This window comes from Sinohyriopsis cumingii, chromosome 4 (genome assembly GCF_028554795.1).
Source record: "Sinohyriopsis cumingii isolate HCF-2022 chromosome 4, ASM2855479v2, whole genome shotgun sequence".
NCBI classification, from domain to species: domain Eukaryota; kingdom Metazoa; phylum Mollusca; class Bivalvia; order Unionida; family Unionidae; genus Sinohyriopsis; species Sinohyriopsis cumingii.
Window position 1 is genome coordinate 148,233,994 of NC_142964.1, and position 20,937 is coordinate 148,254,930.

Here is a 20,937-nt window from a genome sequence, read left to right on the forward strand (position 1 = left end):
AGGTAGACTTTTTAAAAACAAATTTGGTATCACATGCCTGATATAAAAACTCGTAAAACTAGCCTACACAAGTGAAGTAAAAGGTCGACACTTTTGGATAGCAATAATAAATCAAAATATAATATCATTCATTTGACCTGATAAGTCAATGTAATCTCATAGCAAATAAGTTTATGCCTCAACTTTAACTTGATACATGCTTTTCATGTTCGAGATCGTTTTTGACACACACCGATGATCACATGGCCCATTCACTATGTGATAATTTTGAAAACCCCTGCGCACTAAATAGCTTGATGTAATTCAGAATAGTTCCCATCCAGGCCGTCCTGAGATATTATACTTGCCTTAACCCAAACGTGTCTGCGCTATGGGTGGCTAGCTCTGCTTCAAAGCCGACTATTGGTATTTCACTGTCTAGGTAATGTCTAGTAATTATGTGAGGCAGTGCTGTCCATCCTCTATGACGCCATGGGCCGCTGAAAAATGATATATAGCTGCTCGAGCTCTGGCGGGTCATTTCAAATCAACCAGCGGGCCGCGGGTTGGACAGTACTGATGTGAGGTGTAATACCTAACATAAATGTCAAAACAGTATGAGCCCAAAACACCGAATTCCGAATTCAAAATATACTCCTATCTATTAAAAGGGTATTAAACATTAATAGCTAAAAGGTCACATCATAGCCTTAAGTTAAAATATCTTACATGAGCCAATTTACGAATTATTCCCTGCCACTATGAAATATAGACGGAGTAAACTCCCTTTATTAAGACATACGCTCAAGTTTACAATTGGTAAAAATGGATCATATACGGTGTTTGAGAATTCTGAAGACTTTGTTTGTATATCTTCTCTCTAACCTGGTCGTCCTTATTACACAAGGTACGTCGTTATGCCAAGGGTATATAGATACATAGCTTGTATATATTTACATTAATGATCTTAATGAGGTGTGATTACGACAAAAACCGAACTGTATAAATCTGTACAACTTTCCACTAGTAAGGTAAGGCAGGGTAGCTACATGTACTTAAGGTCGGAGCAGTTGTCATTGTTTATTTTGTTAGATTTCGAGCTGAAAAGATCGTGATAATGTGCTTTCCTACACTACAAAGACACCCAAATTCAGGTAATATTTTTGGGTTGTTTTACTTTCACTTTCATTTTTTTAAAAAATTTCTTCAATGCTTTTATGTCTTCTTGAACTGGGAGTACTCGCACGCATGTATATGTGTATGTGCGTGTATGTGTGTCTGTGTGTGTATCTGCATACTTGAGTGGGATGCCCACAAGCTGGTGTCTGGGGAGTGGGTGCCTTTTTAAAAACCTGTCTGTACATGTTGAAGCGTTTCAAAACATTCCAGGTATAGATTTGTCATTACCATTGAATTAAGCATATGATTATACACATTAATTCACACAATATACCCGACATGGGCAATTCATTGCCAGAAATAACACGGGGCGTACATATAAGCGACGTGTATGGTGGGTGACTTTCTTAACTTGTTGGTATTCAAGAACCACACAGTGATAGTGGGAGTGGTTATTGATCTCGGTCGGTCGATACCATTATTTTTTAGACTCAATAACACTAAAGCCAACACAGGCAGTACAGTAGTAAGAATGATGAACGTACCTACAAAATGTTGCAATCACTTTCTTGGCCTATTCATAAAACCCAAACCTACTAAGATAGTCAGGATCCTCAATATAGAAAGGAGAACTTTATTTGCATTTACAAATACAATAACACTGAGATATTGTGAGACGCACACACACGCACGTAAACATCCATACCTGCATTCATGTGTACTCTCTCTCTCTCTCTGTGTTACTGTATCTCAGTACTCCTTGTAGTCAAAATTGTGTGAGAAATTTCTATATAATATTGCTTTATTAGATTCACTGATTTGTGATTGCCAGTTCTAGAGGAACTGGCCAGATATCGGTTGTTTAACTAAATATAAGACAATCGTTATGTTCCCAAAGCTTAATTTATCCACACTTCCCCAGGCTCAGACTGTTCAATAAATTCAGGACTAACGATGCCCAGTTGTTCTTTCCATTATGAATTTCTATGTCAGGAAAAGTTAGGTTATACATTACAGATATATTTTTTTCTATTATCTATTAGTCCAGTATTTCCAGTATTTCAGCATGCCGTAATATCTATTGATCTGTTGGTTAACTGGAGAATTATGTAACATCCCCTCCCAACACAGACACTCTTTGGTAAAAGTTTTATTAATTTATACAGTGTTTTCATTTTAAAGGTAAAACCGTTTTGAAAGTCTGGTTATTATTAATTTGGCACTAGTATAGATAAAACTTCATGCTCTTGTACAAACATATTGTCTTGTATTGACTTGACAACTATTAACATTAAGATTGATTTTGGTACATCTGTATAAAGTCTTGTGACTTGTACGTTATTAATAGTTATAAGAAGTTTAATTGACTACGCTACATGGCTGGGTACTTTTTAGGACGTCTTGTCTACACGTCCCAATCCAGAACATATCGAGTATCGGGGGATATGGGGTCAGAGTACTGAACAACTTATGTAAACGTTAGTGCATTTGTCTCTTTGTTGTTTCTTTAGGCTCCGATCTGTATCTCTCTCCGTCCCCTCCGGGAGAAGAATTAATACTACCGGTTGGCAGCAGTTTAACACTTGAATGTTTGGTCAATAGTTCCAATATAATCACTAAGGATCTGGTTTTCACAAGGTACGCAATCCGATCTGTATTATATACTGCACAGAACCCTATTCTTGCTTGAGTTTTTATGTCTCGCTATCTCTCTTCTTAACTAAAAAACTATCATATGTATGTAAACTATCATATGTATGTATGTATGTATGTATGTGTGTATGTATGTGTGCGTGTGTGCGTGCGTGTGTGTGTGTGCCCGTATGTATGTATGTACCCATGCATGCATATATGTATGTATGTATGTATGTGTGTATGTGTGTGTGTACCCATGAATGTATGTATGTATGTATGTATGTATGTATGTATGTGTGTGTGTGTGTGTGTATGTATGTATGTATGTATGTATGTATGTATGTATGTATGTATGTATGTATGTATGTAATTGTCAAATGAAAGTAACGAAAGCTGCTAATGGAACTTTAAATCAAGGTATACTAAAATTATCAACAGATGTTAATATAGGTTGGGCGGAAATAGCAAGTAAATAAACAGACACATATATATGTGTGGCTATTTTGCAGATCTTGAAAATGGTAGCACTGATTCCTGCATTAATTTACTCGCACATAAAAATATGTAAATATGACAACATTCAGGATTGGTTGTGTATTGTATCAAGGTACGATTATTTTATTAGATCAGTTTGGTTTTAGTCGGGCAAATATATAATGCATTCTTAAATACTATATGCAAAGTAATTCATCTGGGGTATATTACCATAAAAATCGTCTTTTTTTATTTTAAAAGAGAGAAAGAAAGAAAATAGATATGCTAACTGAGAGGTGTTGCTATTTAGAAGCAATTTCCAATAAAGTGCAAACATTGTTGCTATGTAAATTTGATTAATACAGGGATGGCGTTCAGCTGGACTCTGAATTTAAAATGTCGCACAGCATGAGTCCAGACGGATCAAGCAAGACTTTAACTGTACACAAGACAAATGTCACGTGCTCTGATGGCGGGACGTATCTTTGTACACTGGACACAATGTCGAAAAGAATCAACGTTACTATAGTAAACGGTATCTATTTTTGCCTATTGTTATGTTATGATGAAGAGAACTCATTAGTCATTACTATAGATTGATGTAAGTCTGTCGTGCATTATTCGACGAAATTTATATCATATTGTTCAGCCTGAGATCGGGAACCCGAATGAGATCGGGAACCTGGGGAGGATAAACATCACGGCGAGAGAACAAGGTTCGTATGTCCATAGTATTTTACTTCTGTTCATTTCTTCTCTTCAGAATCTTGAAAATTCTTTGCAAAGAGAATATAGATTATACGCACAGGTTTTCAGGTAGGTACTATAAGGCAGAATTAAATAACGAAAACATGAAACGGCTTTCACGTATTTTCATCACCACTTTGGGATTCGAAACATGATATTGATAACGTGGGTGCAAACTCTGATCCTCTAATGAACAACACACACAATCTCTGTTAGGTAAACATGTCTAACTGCAGGCAATATTTCAGTGTGCGAAGGGTTAAAGTTTTGAATCTAAATATTTACTATATCATCTTTCTGTCATCGGGAACACCTTTAAAAACTATTGGGAAGTCAAGTAAAATTGTCTTTATTTGCGTAATATTTTTAGAACAAATATACTTAATTTTCATGAAACCGTTTACCTTATGCCTATAATGTCTGAAGCAGATGACTTTTAGTTGTTTGAAAATCGTAATGCATGTGAAATCAAACTGTACAAAGAGATAATGTTCTCATTTCAACCGTCCCACGCTTTAATGCGCAAATTTATCGTAGTTGTTCTTTGTTTCAATCATTGCGACAATTTTCTTTTTTACGATACAATGTTTCTTGAAATGCCCGTCCTGAATTCAATTTTTCCTTGGCAAGGTTCTAAATTGCTGACAATGACTCTCTTCATAAATGGTTTCAGTTTATTTTTATTGAAATATTTATGTAATCACCTTTTCGAGATCAGTAAAGCGGGGTCTCCGATCGTGAAACCCTTGGAATAATTTAGTCGTTGCGATCTAAAACACTACAGAGACAGACTTCACCTTCCCACACGAGACCACTCTTTTCAGTTTATCAATTGCAGTTGACACAGTAGTAATACTCTAAGCACAAACGTCTACTATGCTGATGTTTATTTCTTTACTCTTTGGTGCTGCAGTCTTATTTAGTTAGTCATGTTTTCCAATGTCAGGCAAACGTGTATGGAAACTGTAAATGTTGTGAATATTAGTTGATCTACTGAAAAATGAAGCATAACCTTTTCTTACTTAGAGAAATAATCTCGTCATCAAGTTTTACCAATCAGAATACACCATGGATGTCGTTAATGATTGAACTTACATGAGATATGTATGATATAAGTGTAGATGCTGTGTAAAGAATTATCAAAATGCGTTCACAATAAAACTTCTAGTGTAGACGGCCTATTTCTGAAACTGACTAGGAGTAAGAAAGGAAGGTACCAGCTATTTAACATTGGACAATCAGGTGTATAAATCTTATTAATGCGTTTCAGCATTGCGTGAAATCCCAAACACTTAAAAGATCCTAAATAGCCAATCAGACGTTTGTAAGGAGCAAGTTTCTGCGATGACAGCTATGTTTGTACTGGCCTTTGATGAGGTTTTTTTCTCATTTAAAGTGGGGCTTCGACCTTTCACTAATTCTTTCAATGCGATATCAGATTACCTCATTTATAAGCGCAGATGTCACTCATAATACGTTTCATCTGAGATCTCGATGATATAAACCAGTATAGAATATTTTATCAAACCCTCTTCAAGAAACACCTCCACTGTTTTAACAAGGTTAGTCATTCAGAAGTCTGGTCATTTTGTCAATATTCGTAGATGTCGCCCATTACCAAACTCATTCGATATCTTCTTTATTAAAGCTTACATACTAGTCCTAATAAAATTATATTCCGAAATAATGCCTTTTATAGTGTAAATTACCAAACGTTAAGTACGAAACTGTAAAACGAAAACGTCGCTAGCAAAGATGTAAGCATCACGTGATTCACAAGCGCATAAACAGATTGACGGATATTAAGGCCTTATATCCGTTACATATCCGACTCGTTCTATATATCTTGTACAAATACAAATCGTTATAACAAAAATATATTTCAACTATTTCTCAAGAAATTTTCAGTAGACACTAAAATATGAACACTAATTCACACTGGACAAAGGTCAACATAAAATACTTTGATTTTATATGATATGTTATGCTAACGAGTTGGGCATGGGTATGATTGTTCTAGCGACAGGTCAGTTTTAGTTCTTTTTTAATTCTGGATGGAGCATTGATCCTTTTCAGAATCAAACGAGGATCCCATAATGGTTATTCATTCCCTAGTCAATGTATCAGTTGTAACTTGCTACTTCATACATCAAGGCTGGACATGATTAGTCATTACTTCATATACGTGGGGTGCATAAGTAAGATCTTGTATCCTAATGTCGTTTGTGATATTTCAGGTGTGTTTAAATTAACAGAATCAGCCCATGCCACAAGATATGAAAGCTGAATCATTTTTATTATTGCGTTTTCTTTTCTTTTTGGATTTATTAATTCTAGCTACTGTCTATTAAAAAAGGTTTTGTTTCCAGTTATTCCCGATTAGTGAATGCACATGTTTGTTATACATATAACAACGCAGGAGCCGAGCACACACAAAACGGGTACTATAAATATGTATTTTGTGCTATGCAGTGAAGTACTGTATTTACAGAGAGAAATAATCTTGATAATTCTCTAGAGTGAAATACGATAAATATTTTTTCACTGGGCGCTAATATAAATTGATAAGATTATGACCAAGAATTGTTTAATGATTCTCTTCTGGTCTGGTGGTAAATTTGGCCGTATCAAGAGTGGAAAATAGAAACTTCTAAACATTGAACGTAAGTCCTAGAGATAAAAAATGCCCAGAACTTAACAGAGATTTAAAACAAATGTAACTTCCTCGTATTTAAAATAAAAACTTCAATCACATCAAATTTATATATATATATATATATATATATATATATATATATATATATATATATATATATATATATATATATATATATATATATATATATATGGGATTTCTCTATAAATTGATGAGCGCCTATTTAATATTAATGTCTGTAAACTTCTCTGGACCTAGTATTTGTAGGTACTCAGAGTAATTAACCATCTGGTTACAATGCTGATGAACATAAATGTTTATAATAGCAAAACTGTGTAATCTATTTAACAAGATATGTGTGTGTGTGTGTGTGTGTGTGTGTGTGTGCGAGTTGGATTTTTACCATAACTTAAACAATTTTCCAGTCATATCGCTACGGAGTCTGCAGTGTAGCAGTTTATAGCTACGTCTAGCACTGGGGCATCATGGCGCAGGTATGTAGCATCGTGTCCCACCATGTCACATTATCCTGACACCAGGCCAACCAGTCCTAACACTAACCTCTTAATGCCGAGCGCCTAGCGAGGCAGCTGTTAGTACCATTTTTATAAGTCTTTGGTATGACTCGGCCGGGGTTCGAACCAGCGACCGCCCGCATCCGAGGCGGACGCTCTAGCTATTTGACAAGATGATGATGACAAACTAGCAACGTTCTGATCGGTTGGAGTTGACTGAAACTATAAACTAGGACTGTATCGCCATATATCTAAATAAATGACCGAGATGATCGCTACTTTCACTAGAAATAAAGACAACCTATCCTTCTACTAGACATTCGTACACTTTTTCCATGCTATGTTTACAATAGTACCCGGATCTAGCGCTATTATATCTCAAGACGATCGGTCTTATATATGTCAGTCAGATTTAGCATTTGTAATAAGAAACAAATAACAGAAACATAGAAGCTCTTATTAACATCCTATATTTCAGTTTTGTGAAAATTAACTTTGAGATATTTAGAGTGTATGGTGAATTACAAGGAGACTCGGTGATTACAAAGTCGAGGAACAGATACTTACGTTGTATTAAAATCTTTCAAGAAAGTGTGCTATTAGTTTCTGGATTTCTTGCAAAGAATAATACAATTTCGCTAAAAAGAAAGAAAGAAAGAAAGAAAGAAAGAAAGAAAGAAAGAAAGAAAGAAAGGAAGGAAGGAAGGAAGGGAGAAAGAAAGAAAGAAAGAAAGGAAGGAAGGAAGGAACACAAGTAGGGGAAAATGTAGAGAAAATAAAAAATTACCGACTAAACTGGATAAAGAAAAGAGAGAAATATACGAAAGGTAGGAGTAAATGAAACAAAAATGAAAAGAAAGGAAGAAACATACTGAACATCTTAGCATTGAGTCAGATAGAATCATCTATTTTGCTTTCTGTTATTAGTACCGATTTAACATACACTATAAAAAAAACCCCAACACTGAATATAATGATGAAAACTGTTTTATGTTTTATGTCGTGACTAGTACCACGCACAAGTTTTTTTTTTTTAACATAAATCTATTTGCTTCCAATCAGATCAAAGTTAACTTGTAATATTTAATTTTAACGTTTCAAAGTGAAGGCAATTAACGGTTGACGTTATTACTTAATTTATTGCTATGTAGGCAATTCATTGTTATGCTCCTTTTCAACAACACTGCTGTTGCTGATGATGGTAGTGATTATGGTAGTGACGATGATTCTTCTTCTTAGTAGTAGTAGTAGTAGTAGTAGTAGTAGTAAAAAACTAATTAGATGCAAATATTTAATCTTCATGCGCAAATACCAAATCGCCGGTGTTGCAGTTTCTTAATGAAGATTGAAATAGTAGCAAACATGCTTGCAATTAGACAACAGTAATATATGATATAACGTTTTGTACTGAATCATATTGTTTTAAATTTAAAGCGTTCGTATTTTGTGGTGTATTTCTCTTTGAAACGCAGAAATAGCACACACATACAAAAATAGAATCTAAAATCTGAGATGAATGGCTATAGTCTAGAATACCCGAAGAATACATGGAGAGATTTTATATATTTATTTGAAAACAATGATATTTGCTATATTTGCAAATCCATCTGTTCAGTTTTCGTGTGTTCCCGATATGTATACTTTGGCAAAGATGTATTATGAACCTTATGCTAACCATAAATAAACTGAAAATATATGAAACCTATTTGTCGGTGCTTTTATACCTAATTTGAATCCGCTTTAGCAAAAATGCACGAGAAGGCAAATGAGCTGACAGTTTAGATTTTACTGCGTAAACGGGGACGCAATTTTCAGACTGATAGACACAAAACGTTTCGTGTTGTGGGAAGTGTATATTTTTGTGCATGGTATGTTGTGAAAAATAATGTCAAGACAAACTATATACAAAACATTATTTGACTGTATGTATAATTGAAGTAATATTATTAGGCGTACAGTCGTGTAACGTTAAGCAAATTCTAAGCTAGCTTTTGTTTTTATTGTTTGTCTTGTTTATGTTTTGTAGTTGCCTCCGACAAAGACTAAGTGAGAGTCGTTAGTTGCATAATCATTGTGTACTGTTCGTTATCAGATTCGCCTCCATCTGAATATGAGAAGAACACTAACCGGTGAATCTTATTGTTGATGTTAAAAAGATAAGATAAAGTATGGGGAAAACAATTGGCGACAGACTCGTGTATGACAAGGCATTGCAGCCATTACATGGAGACTATTCGCGATCTCAAGGATCGATGATACACACTTTGGAGACCCATCCCACAATACGTTTCAATCCATTGATGTCAGTGACTCTAGTGATCGGTTGCTCCACTGTGCATGATCTTGTTGTTCAATACAGGAAATTGAAGTACACACTTTCATTAATGGAACTAATGGGCCCACAAACTGGACAATATTTAGTGGTCTTGATTCTCGAATGAGTATATTCGTAGGTCAAAAAAGCCCATCAGAAACGTTGTTTAAACGCTTTGATGACTTATTCGAGAAACAGAAATATGTATTCAGATGGCTCGAATACGCAACTTAGAGACGGCAAATCGGCTAGTTGGTTTTAATCTCAAGATTTCTCTCAATCATTTTCTCTTCGGATCGGGTATTGAGGACTTGAACCCGAACTTCGAAAACGTGACTCGTTTTTCTATCATGATAACGACAATGAACCAAAAGAGGACACTAATGCTGATGATTATCATAGATGTAGTAGTAGTGGTAGTAGTAATGCTAGCATCATCACCATCATCATTATTTTGTCCACTCCAGTCTCATGACGATGAGAAATAAAAAAGGGTCCATTCACTTTTCCGTGCGCAAGTACGTAAATAATGCAGTATCGTTATTTTATAGTTGAATTCAACCAACTCTACAGTGCAATCGCACCTCACCCACCCCACCCAAAAAAGAGGCCTCTGATGAATCAGGTTGTTGACTGAAGCTTTTTCCGATGCTCACATTTCCTACACCTTTCATTGAATCTGTTGAAATAATTGAGGGTAGTAAATATGTTGAACTCTCTAGATTTATCAGTAACTTAATGAATTAAGACTGTTTAATGACAATTATAATATGGCCTTCACCAAATTTATGTCTTTAACAAATGTACATTTAATGATCGTTTACAGTATCTGAAACCATTTATATATGGGAAAGAAATTATTGACTTGCTTAACGTATGTCAGTGTTTTCCTATTTTGATTAGTTGAGATCTCATATAAGTTTCAGCCAATGCTATATTTAAGTTCGCGTAGGAAAACAAAACTTAAATATGTAATATGAAAATGTGGATATCAAACGAAGAAATTTATGATGCTTCATTAGCAGGAAAAATTATTTTCTTAAACAGTTAAAGAGAGAGAGAGAGAGAGAGAGAGAGAGAGAGAGAGAGAGAGAGAATCCGTGCAAATGAGGTTATGTTAAAGTTTAAATAAATGTTTATTTACCAAACGTCATGTATTTTCCAGAATATCAAAAGTTCTAAAGGCGCCATGACACTGTGAAACTATCTCCTTTACTCTTTCCTGGGGACTTGACTTGCAGCAATACTATAACAAAACGTTTATGACGTCATTATATTTTTTCAGTCACTACAAGAGATTATACAATATCCAACGTCAGTAAATATGCCATTCTTGGGTGTCGTCCTGAAATTTGTAGTCCAAGTACAGCCAGGAGCAGTTCCAATCAATATCAGTTTCATGTCACGTGGATGTTTCATGATCACGAGGTTTTGTTAGGTGATGCAAGATATCAGATTGCCCCAGAGGTTGGCAACCTGTCAATTACCTATCCAGGTAAAAAAAATTATAACATTCACTTATTAAACCTTGAACATTATCGATTAAAGAAAAAACAAGGTTTTGTTGTGGCTTAGTTATCACTTAGTCGATTTAAAAACAAACAGTTCCAAGAAATAAAAGTTTGTTCTTCTTCTTCTTCTATCTATCTATCTATCTATCTATCTATCTATATATATATATATATATATATATATATATATATATATATATATATATATATATATATATATATATATATATATATATATATATATATATATATATATATATATATATATAGGACACGTTATTGTAAGTTATGAAAGCACAAATGCATCGATTGGGTTATGTAAAATAGTTACTTCTGTTAACGTCATTTGATGACACATCGTAACGGTTTTAAAGTCTAGGGTACCTTCAGGCTAACAGGAATTTCTTACAAGAAGGATAATCACTTCTCAATCAGATTTTGGCAATTTGTATTTGTTTTGCAAGTACAAGTGTATTCATTCATTCATTCATTCATTCATTCAGGAATTCAGGAATCATGAATTGTTCGCTGCAATCTCACCAAAATCGGATAATCATAAAACATAAACGCTCATATATGCTATGATCAAAAACACGCTTCATGATCGAGGGATTTAACGATTTCCTCACTCTGTCCGTCCGTCCTTTCGTTCGCTCTGATTATAAATTTAGTCCACTTGGCAAATCCGTGACTCCGTCATACAATACACAGATACGAGAGAGAGAGAGAGAGAGAGAGAGAGAGAGAGAGAGAGAGAGTCAGATGGCTGGAAGCAATCAGCAATATTCAGGGTACTAACCTACCAACAACTTATCACCACTGAACCAACAGAAAGTGGACACACACTGAGAAAGAGCTGACAACATCACTCATGTAGCTGTCTAGTGAAACTCAATACAAGAGGATAGTTGACACACCAAAGAAAACATGGAAATGTTATATTGAGGAAGAAGTAGATATGTCGGGAACCACCAGTGGAGAGGTCAAGAAGGCGGTACACGACAGAGTGCAATGGAAAAGCGTTGCTGCAACCCTTTGCTCCATGAGGAGGATTAGCGTTCTCAATTCGTTCATAAATTATATTCAGAGTTCGAAGATGATCTACCTGTCTGCATATAATAGGCATTGTTAATCAGACATTTAGCGACAGACGGATGGATGGATACAAATAACAAATGAAAATTCTCACATTGCTATCCGTGTATGACCGTGCTTTCCAATGTAGAACAATCTTTGGAAATTCATCCATCTTGATTGCCATCTTTCATCACATGCCCTTCTAACGTAATCATAGTGCATATAATATGACAAGCATTAATTGCAACGCATTTACATCCTAAACATGCAGCAGCTGAAGTTAGTGTCTCTCATGCCACCATGACCCGAAAGGCCTCAAAGACATCGACCAAATGAAGCGCATCAGTCATGAGGTAAAAGTCGTGACAGTCTCACATTGTCTTACAGCCAAAGGTATCCGATACTTTCTGGGTGTGCTGATACTGCTCGGAAGATACGCTCGTGCTGCTGCATAAAGTGTCAAAGGGGTGGGGCAGCTTTGACTCCTCAAACTGGTCCCACCCATCTATATACTCGTACGGATAGACACCCTTGGCGGTCGAAATGGGGGCATGATGTTCGTTATATAGACGGTTCATGTGGAATTATTTCTGAGGAGGATCGGTAGCCAGTTTGGCTATTTTTCACGGTAGAAACGGATAGATGTCTATAAAATAGAACTGGCTCAGGGAAAAAGGTAATATATTAGTGCGTGGGATGGGGACTTCGCTATATACTAAGAACCTTCATTTAATGCCGACGTGCCTTGAGTTGCATGCGTCTCAACCTGTCGGCCTGGTGGCCATCTCCGCATTTGATGCATATGCGAAGGAAAGAAAGAGTGCCTGTTCCACAGTCCAACAGGTCATGAGTTGGATCCCGTCTATCTCCGAGATTGATGCAAGAAAGATGGTCACACATAAGTCTCGGTGTTGTTTATGAAGACGTAAAGTGGCCACGTCAACGTTAATTTTCCTGTACCCGTGGTTCAAGAGTGCATGCATTAGCTCGAGTAAGGTTTCTGATATACCAGTTAAGAGCGATGCCTAAGCAAGACTGATTTTGTGTGAAAATGTGGGTCATTTTAGTTCAAAGAATGCCGTTTGGTTTGACTAATGAATCAGCAAGTTACCAAAGATTTCTACAATTGGCACTCCATGGGCTTCTGTGGAAAACCTGCCTTGCTTACATCGTTACTACAATAATGTTTTGAGGCAACTTTGAGGAAAACATCAAAATAATTGTGGAAATTGTGGAAAATATTTAATCAAAACGGACAAAAGCCAGTTACAGAAAACACAGTTATTACAAAAGGAATTTATCTTGTTGGATTTTATTGTTATCCAAATGGTATCGAACATCGTCTTGAAATAATATAGCAGCTTCCAAAGCCCTTTAGTGTCATTTAAATGCGCCGGTTCCTTGGTATTGGAAATTATTAAGAAATATTATCTTCTTGGTCGAATATTGTTTGTTTTCTGAGAGACCATGAGGCAGTAGTATAGCTTTTAAGTCATAAAAGAGACAAAGGTCAGAATAGCCCGTTGGTTGGAATCCTGTCCTCAAATGACTTTCAAACAGAAAATCACACTGGACAGAAACGCACGAATGCTGACTTCATGTTGAGATGCCGTCACCCATAAGACTGCAGATGCTCTGATATTAATAATCTAGAAAACCCGAAGTGTGGATTGTATAAGAAATGCAAGAAGTGGACATAAAATATGGTATTACTTTGGCTAGAATTGGACAAAATCTCTCTAATAAATTAGAGTGTTTTGCCAGTTTTGATTGTCAAAATTCATTTGACCAAAAGGAAGGGCATACCATCGGCGACCTTCCACCTTCAACTGAATGTAGAGAAGATGAGGCGAAGCATTGTTTATCATTTTATGTTATGTTTAAGTTTCCAAGGAGTGAAGCATCGATTACCTAATCTTCTGTAGAAATATCGCATCCCTTTGGAAAGATAGCCCTTTTATTGCTCTTTGTGGTTTTGTTTTATCGCTGTCTGACTGAGAGAGAGAGAGAGAGAGAGAGAGAGAGAGAGATTCAGTGAAACAAGCTACTAGGTATGCACAATACAATCTGCGTCTAGTAGCGATGAATAAAACAAAGCTTATGTACGATTAAATGTCCACCCTGAAAGCAAGTCATTTTCATATTATCTAACTGGTTATGATTTCGTACCGTTTTCTAGAGAGGCTTCCAATCAGTTATGTGCTGAGAACAAATACTACTAATACATCACTACCTGTTGCATATATCCAACGTTCAACTCTTTACGAATTGTTGGACTTTATGCGCATGAGTTAGGTGTCAGATTCGTTCATAATTCATTTGCATCATTATTACATATCTCATTGACGTAATTGTGTTAAGCCAGTTCGACACATCTAATCCCATACGACTTCATCTCAGAATTAGAACTGGACCTTACACATCGTCACTTACAACAGCTTTATCTTCTTTCCCCCGAACCCGTAGCAATTTCCCTCTGTAACCAAATTACTGATTACCATATAGACATTCTATTTAGTGTTATATGTCGAGTTACCTGGGCAAGGACCTCATATATACGACACATTAACTCTCGTTGTTTGGTTCGTATCGTATCTTTTAATCTTTATAACACTAATTTGGATGAAAATAATAAAATAGAAACAAAAATACTCGGAATAATTTAAAATAACTTCTAAAATTTGCACAAGACAGATAAAGATAGATGAATGAGGTGGGATGTGATGGGCGAGAACAACGTGAAACAAATTGTTTGATAATGTTCTTTAAATTATGTTATTTTTAAGAAGCTGACGACTATGGCATATACACATGTAAAGTCAACATAAAACGAGGAGGCATACAGCAAATGGAGACATTGCAGATAACCAAAGCACATCTTAAAGGTGATATATATATATATATATATATATATATATATATATATATATATATATATATATATATATATATATATATATATATATATATATATATAGAGAGAGAGAGAGAGAGAGAGAGAGAGAGAGAGAGAGACACACACACAGAGATCCTTGATTATGCTGATTGTGGTCATGTTTGTATGTCATTCTATATCAACACATATCAAAATCTGGTAAAATATAAAATCGGTTTTCGATATAAATTGCTTTATCGGTGCGTGTATTTTGACGCATGACAAGACAACATGTACAAATATGTCCTTTTAATTTTGCTTAAAAATTATAAGGTTAATGTTCAGATAATTTCTTAAGTTTATGTTGTGTTTTAATAGGAAGCTGTTTCTGATATTTGTTTCATTTGCATTGAATAATGAGTCATTCCTATCATAATTTAGGTCCTCCAAAGCTTAGAAAAGTGGACAGTGAAAAGAATGTATGTTTGAGTGACCACGTCACATTACTTTGCGAAGCCGCTGGATTCCCGTCGCCGCATTTGGAATGGTCTAAAAATGGTTCAGACGTGGGAACGAACAGTACAAGGATACGCTTGTTGCCAGGTGGACTTTACATTCAATCTTTCACTGCAGAAGACATAGGAGAGTACACATGTGTTGCGAAAAGCGTGGAATTTCCTGAAACAGATCGGGCCAGTATACGTGTGAATTTAAAAGGTGAGAATTACGGTGACTGAATGTATTTTTGTACGTAATTAGTATATTGATTAACATAGTGTCACGATTCTTAGGACTAGGAAATCTAGAAACCTATATATGCATTAATAAAGTCGGCTGCCTTGGTGTTTTCTTGGGAATGCATTTAAATTCCAATATCGTCAACATGATATAGCCAATAATAAGTGATGCTTAAGTCAACAGAATGTGCAAAGATATTAATTAGGCCTCTTTATACTGAGTCAACAGTCACTCGTAAAATATTGCTCTGTTATTGAATTAGAACTTATTTAAAACTTACAAACACACAGAATAAATACTATTTAAATTATTATTTTTTTTACAGTAAGCACACATTCATGTATACTGTATGTTTGAATCTCATGTGAAACCAAACGACATTAGTTCTCGTTTCTTTCACGGAACAACGGGTTATTCGGAAGGTGATAGAAGATACTTACATTCCCGTATTGTTGTCGCTACGATTGAACACCAGAACTGTGTTTTGGCTTACAAACTGCGAAAATCAAAATAGCAGACATCATCAAACTTTGTCGAATGTCTGTTTATATTACTATTCGCCCCTTGCTGGGATCAACATCTTAAATCTGGCAATGGCGCTAAAATAATGATAGATTCATTACCAGTTTGCTACTTGAACAATACAAAGCATCTTAGCTCTGTTGTTTTCTTAAAAAGGAGACATACTTATCACTATTCAGGCTGTGACAGTAGCGTGAATAATTTAACAAGTTGTTTTTATCATACCCCGTTCACTCAGGCGTATGTTGAAATTCTCTTGTACCATCATTCCTTCCATCCAGAACACAATGATCTTAACTAGTCCCACAGTTTTCGACATATTGCATGAATGTCAACAGTCACTTTGCTACATAAACATTGCAAAGAGTTATAGACCCTTTTGTAGTATATGGACACATTGTATTAGGTCAAACTGGTTCACAGTTCGACGAGATACATTTGCTATCGCACGCAACAGTTAACTGTACTATCCATGACTGTGACCCAGATCGGACAGTTACACTTGGTAAGTCTTCTCTGGTCGATCAGGCCGCTAAGCAGATATGCTCATTCCCCGGATGTGAAGGCAGATTGCAGGAACGGTGTGGACAGTAGATAACATTAGCTCAGGTGTAGTAGGACTTGGTGAGCATGGTATGCATTTGGTATCTTTTCCAGATGTTTCGTCAATGTTGCCCCACTGGATTCAGACAGAAATGGAAAGGAGAGAGAGAGAGAGAGAGAGAGAGAGAGAGAGAGAGAGAGAGAGAGAGAGAGTCAGGATGATTCGGCGCAACTTTCCGTCACTTTAATCCAATTAACGCGCAAGTTCTGATAGCATTTTCCTACCCATACCAGATACTTTGAAGTTCTGTGGCAGTGGGCGAACGGCAAAGCGGCACTATGTAACTCCAGACCAGCACACATGCAACTCAGGGTGTAGGGTCGCTTTTTACTGGATTGAAGCAGCAGTGGAACTCGGCAGTCCCTAGTATGACTAAGCGACAAGGTGTGCCATCGTATTCAGAATATACTGATTTGACCTCGACTTACCTGATGTTATAACTTTTGTCTTCGGTCTAACTTTAGATGTGAGAAATACAGCTTTGCATTAAGACAGTGAAAACTAATACCCATGTTAAGAACAAAATTATTCTATGAATTACCCATATAGTAGACGCATGCGCTTAAATATCATTACATTCTGACACAGGGCCGATTATAATCAAAAATGAGCCAGATCCTTGTAAAACGGAAGACCCAATGATAGTTTATAACAGAAAAAAATGAGAGAGAGGGAGACCAAACAGATGTAACAACTAGGTTGATCACTCCATTATAAACTGTCTGTGTATGTGAATATTTTATAAATACTTTACAAAGCATATTAAGACATATTTTGGTTGAGTGCTCTCTTTCTTACTGCGTGGTGTATATATGGGGCTATTTTGCATAAACAAACGCAGCCTAATTATTTGCCAAGTTTTCTTAATTCTGAAATCGAATAATAATCCTCACCCTTGTTACGTCAGATATCGCCTTATCGTATTCCAGCAGCAACTAAGGCTAATATAGGTCAGTTTGCAACCTTACGCTGATACACACGATCCCATTATCATCAGATGAATGTCAAACCGTAGCGGTTAGCCGCATTCCTAAATGGAACCATAACATAACTAAACATCTTAGTAAATAGTAATGCGGATTATTTTAAATGTTTTCTAATTTCATGGTGTTTGTTTTTGTAATCATATCATTATATATGTTTTTTATCTTATAGGTGTTGTCTAATGTTGTAAAGCACTTAGAGCTTCTAAAGATTAGGCGCAATACAAAGTCACCTTTATTATTATTTTTAATTTTTACTGTGAGCTATAAATCACTAACTGGACTACGACGCTCACCAGTGGTGCGATTTTCAGTTGAGAAGAAGTCACAACTTAACTACACAAAGGGATTAATGGACTTCATGTCTTGTGTTAATTACAGTACTTGCTAAGCAGCAATTCATTTCGAGAAATAGTAAACTCAATTCATAGTCCTTGATTTAAATAATTCTTGACCGATACATTCACATGTTCTTAGCATGAACTTCCTATTACATACATACGAGTAAATTTGAACAATCCCCTGAGAATTTAAGGTAATATTATATGACATTCTTAAAATACACGCGTCTGATAACATTCAAGACAAATCATTGCAACCAATTAATTTCCGAACTCAAGGAAAACTGATGGATGAATACAGACAAATTCAAAACAAATAATTACAAGCTTAAATAAATAAATATTTTATATGCAATTGAGGCCAACCTTGTGCTTTCCGAGATTCTCTTTTCCTATGCAACCAAATTTCTTTATACCTTTAAGGTTCCGTGTCACTCAACTCTTAAATACCTCTCTCTTGGACATTTTATTACGAGAAATACCTGTTATTTGGCGGAGTCAACTTCTTGGCTTCCCACAGAAACTGAGACTGAGTACTGTCGCGAGGGAAATTACGTACAACGGTATTTCGAACGGCCCAAAATTGTGACTGGATTGTCTCCACGTTGACATTTTCCTCTACTTAAAGCCCAAGTTAACATTGCGTCTATCTGTCTCACCATTATTACAGCGGATTCTAATTAAACATCAATCATGCTCCAAAAGAAGAACGTGACATCCATCGCAGGCTAACGATAGAGCCATGCATCAAAGTTAATTGTTGAGTGTCACGCTAACCGCGACAAGATTCCCTCAGTGATGTGGACATCTTCCAAAATTCCCCCTTTTGCAGTCAATACTCTGGAGAATACAAAGGGAAATGAAGAGAAATATGGAAATGTCAGTGATGTCACTGATGCTGCTTTTGAGGTCGGTGATGCCGATGATGATGCGATATTTGTTTTGCAGATGTAAATGCAGAACAAGATTCGGGCGTCGACGAAATCTATCAAGGAATTTATGCACAAAACAGAACCATGTTTGGCACACTCAGTAAAGTGCCTTCAGTGGAAAAATAAAATCACTTGATGTGAAAGATCTAAAAGATACTCAACAAGCTCTGTTTAATCTGGCAGAAAGGAAGAACCATGATTGCCCTGATGGTAGATTAGCGGCACATTTGTCGCAATCAAATAGTGCTCCTTTGACAAATATGATCTTGGAAGACACTATGTACTACTTCACTGTGAAGGAGAGAACAATTACAGTGACATGAAAATCTGCACATTCAAATGGGCTCCGAAGCGTAACAAGGAACCTATATCATACCAGAGTTTTTTTCTTATTAGTAGTGATTTCATGCTCCAAAGACTGAGAATTTCAGTCAATGATGGTGCCTTACAAAACACTGATGATTACGTTGACAGAACGAGCGAATCATTGGCTCAACTTGCACTGATGAATGAGAGGTTTGAGAAAGAAATGTCTCGGATGTAAACCTGCTAGGTGATATCACCACACGGAGAGCAAATGACTTTCAGTGACTCACGACCGATCTAAGCGGGAAAACTAAGAAAATTTAATGAGGGAAACGTGGTAACAATATGTACAAGACACAACCGTTTCAACGGAGAAAGTGGAAGAGCCTATATTTGCAACTGAAAGGAAAAAATGAAGTATCAACACGCAAAGAAAATAAATAACATCAGTCTCCTACAAATGATAAAGAAAATGTAGCATCCGTCCAAAAAGATACACGAAGAGCATGCCAGAGTTCTTACAATCAAATTGATCTATATTTTCATTGCAGGATTTTCCGACAAGTTCGCGGAATGATGTGATTAATAAAACTGAAAATGTGAATAAACAATGGCAAAAAACGCTGCAGCTCATATATATATATATATATATATATATATATATATATATATATATATATATATATATATATATATATATATATATATATATATATATATATATATATATATATATATATATATATATAAAAATCATATGGCAAATAACGGTCCTTTCAAGTGCACTTGATCTAGTAACGGATCACGTGTATAAGGGATTGATTAAGATAAATGCAATAAACTGACAACGAACAGTGTGCAAAAGTAGTATCTAGCTAGCCTGAGCGCTTGCGACTCTTAATGAGTCTTTTTCAAAGGCAAATACAAGACATAGAGAAGACAAACAAATAAGACAGAAAAACCGTTGTGTTTGCAAAACTTTACATGGCTGTTTCTACAGCAATTAAACCTTTTAATATATTATGTTTCAACTAGTTTATATCAACTTGATGAGGTTGCTGGAAAATAGGTCAATAGAAATTTTGTAAATTGAAATATAATCCTAGCAAGAGTAAAAGAATACTAGTCAATGGAAAAAGTGTATTCATCAAATGGAATTACATTGTGATTGGAGAATATGATAAGCACAACAAAGGTGAAATATGCAGAAGTAACCCTTTCCAAGACAATGAAAATTAGTCTTGAGTATCTGCGATAGGGAAAGGCTTGTAATAAAATCGCTATATTCAGCTGGATTAATTCAAACGGAATGAGCCCTATAATTCCTTTGAAAGTATGGGAGAAAGTTATAAATTGCTAATTTGCTTTGTGTGGCTCAGAACTCTGGCTTAATATGACACATAAGGAAAATGAAAGTACTACGATATTTTTCTCGAAGAGTACAAGGGTTCCCACAGAGATTGCCGTTAGGATTTACTACATCATGATTATACCATAAAACCAGACGTAATCTACCTACAGGAAACCCTCATAACACAAGAACACAAACGCCTGCCCAAACTACAAGGCTATACCCAGGGAATCTTTAAAAACAGACCCATGGGGCAGA

General features: G+C 35.8%; 1 protein-coding gene across 2 annotated transcripts in view; it reads left to right on the top strand.

The window, feature by feature from the left end:
• Positions 1-758: 758 nt before the first annotated feature.
• Positions 759-20,937, top strand: part of LOC149802307 (peroxidasin-like) — a 60,923-nt gene continuing 40,744 nt past the window's right edge. Inside the window, exons 1-6 of one of the 2 annotated variants that reach the window (XM_089956733.1) lie at positions 759-886; positions 2,610-2,736; positions 3,573-3,742; positions 10,725-10,934; positions 14,814-14,912; positions 15,344-15,619. In XM_089956733.1, the coding sequence (XP_089812859.1) occupies positions 805-886; positions 2,610-2,736; positions 3,573-3,742; positions 10,725-10,934; positions 14,814-14,912; positions 15,344-15,619 (964 nt within the window). In that variant the 5' untranslated portion in view covers positions 759-804. The remainder of the gene's footprint in view (positions 887-2,609; positions 2,737-3,572; positions 3,743-10,724; positions 10,935-14,813; positions 14,913-15,343; positions 15,620-20,937) is intronic. The other variant, XM_089956734.1, reaches the window with a different exon arrangement.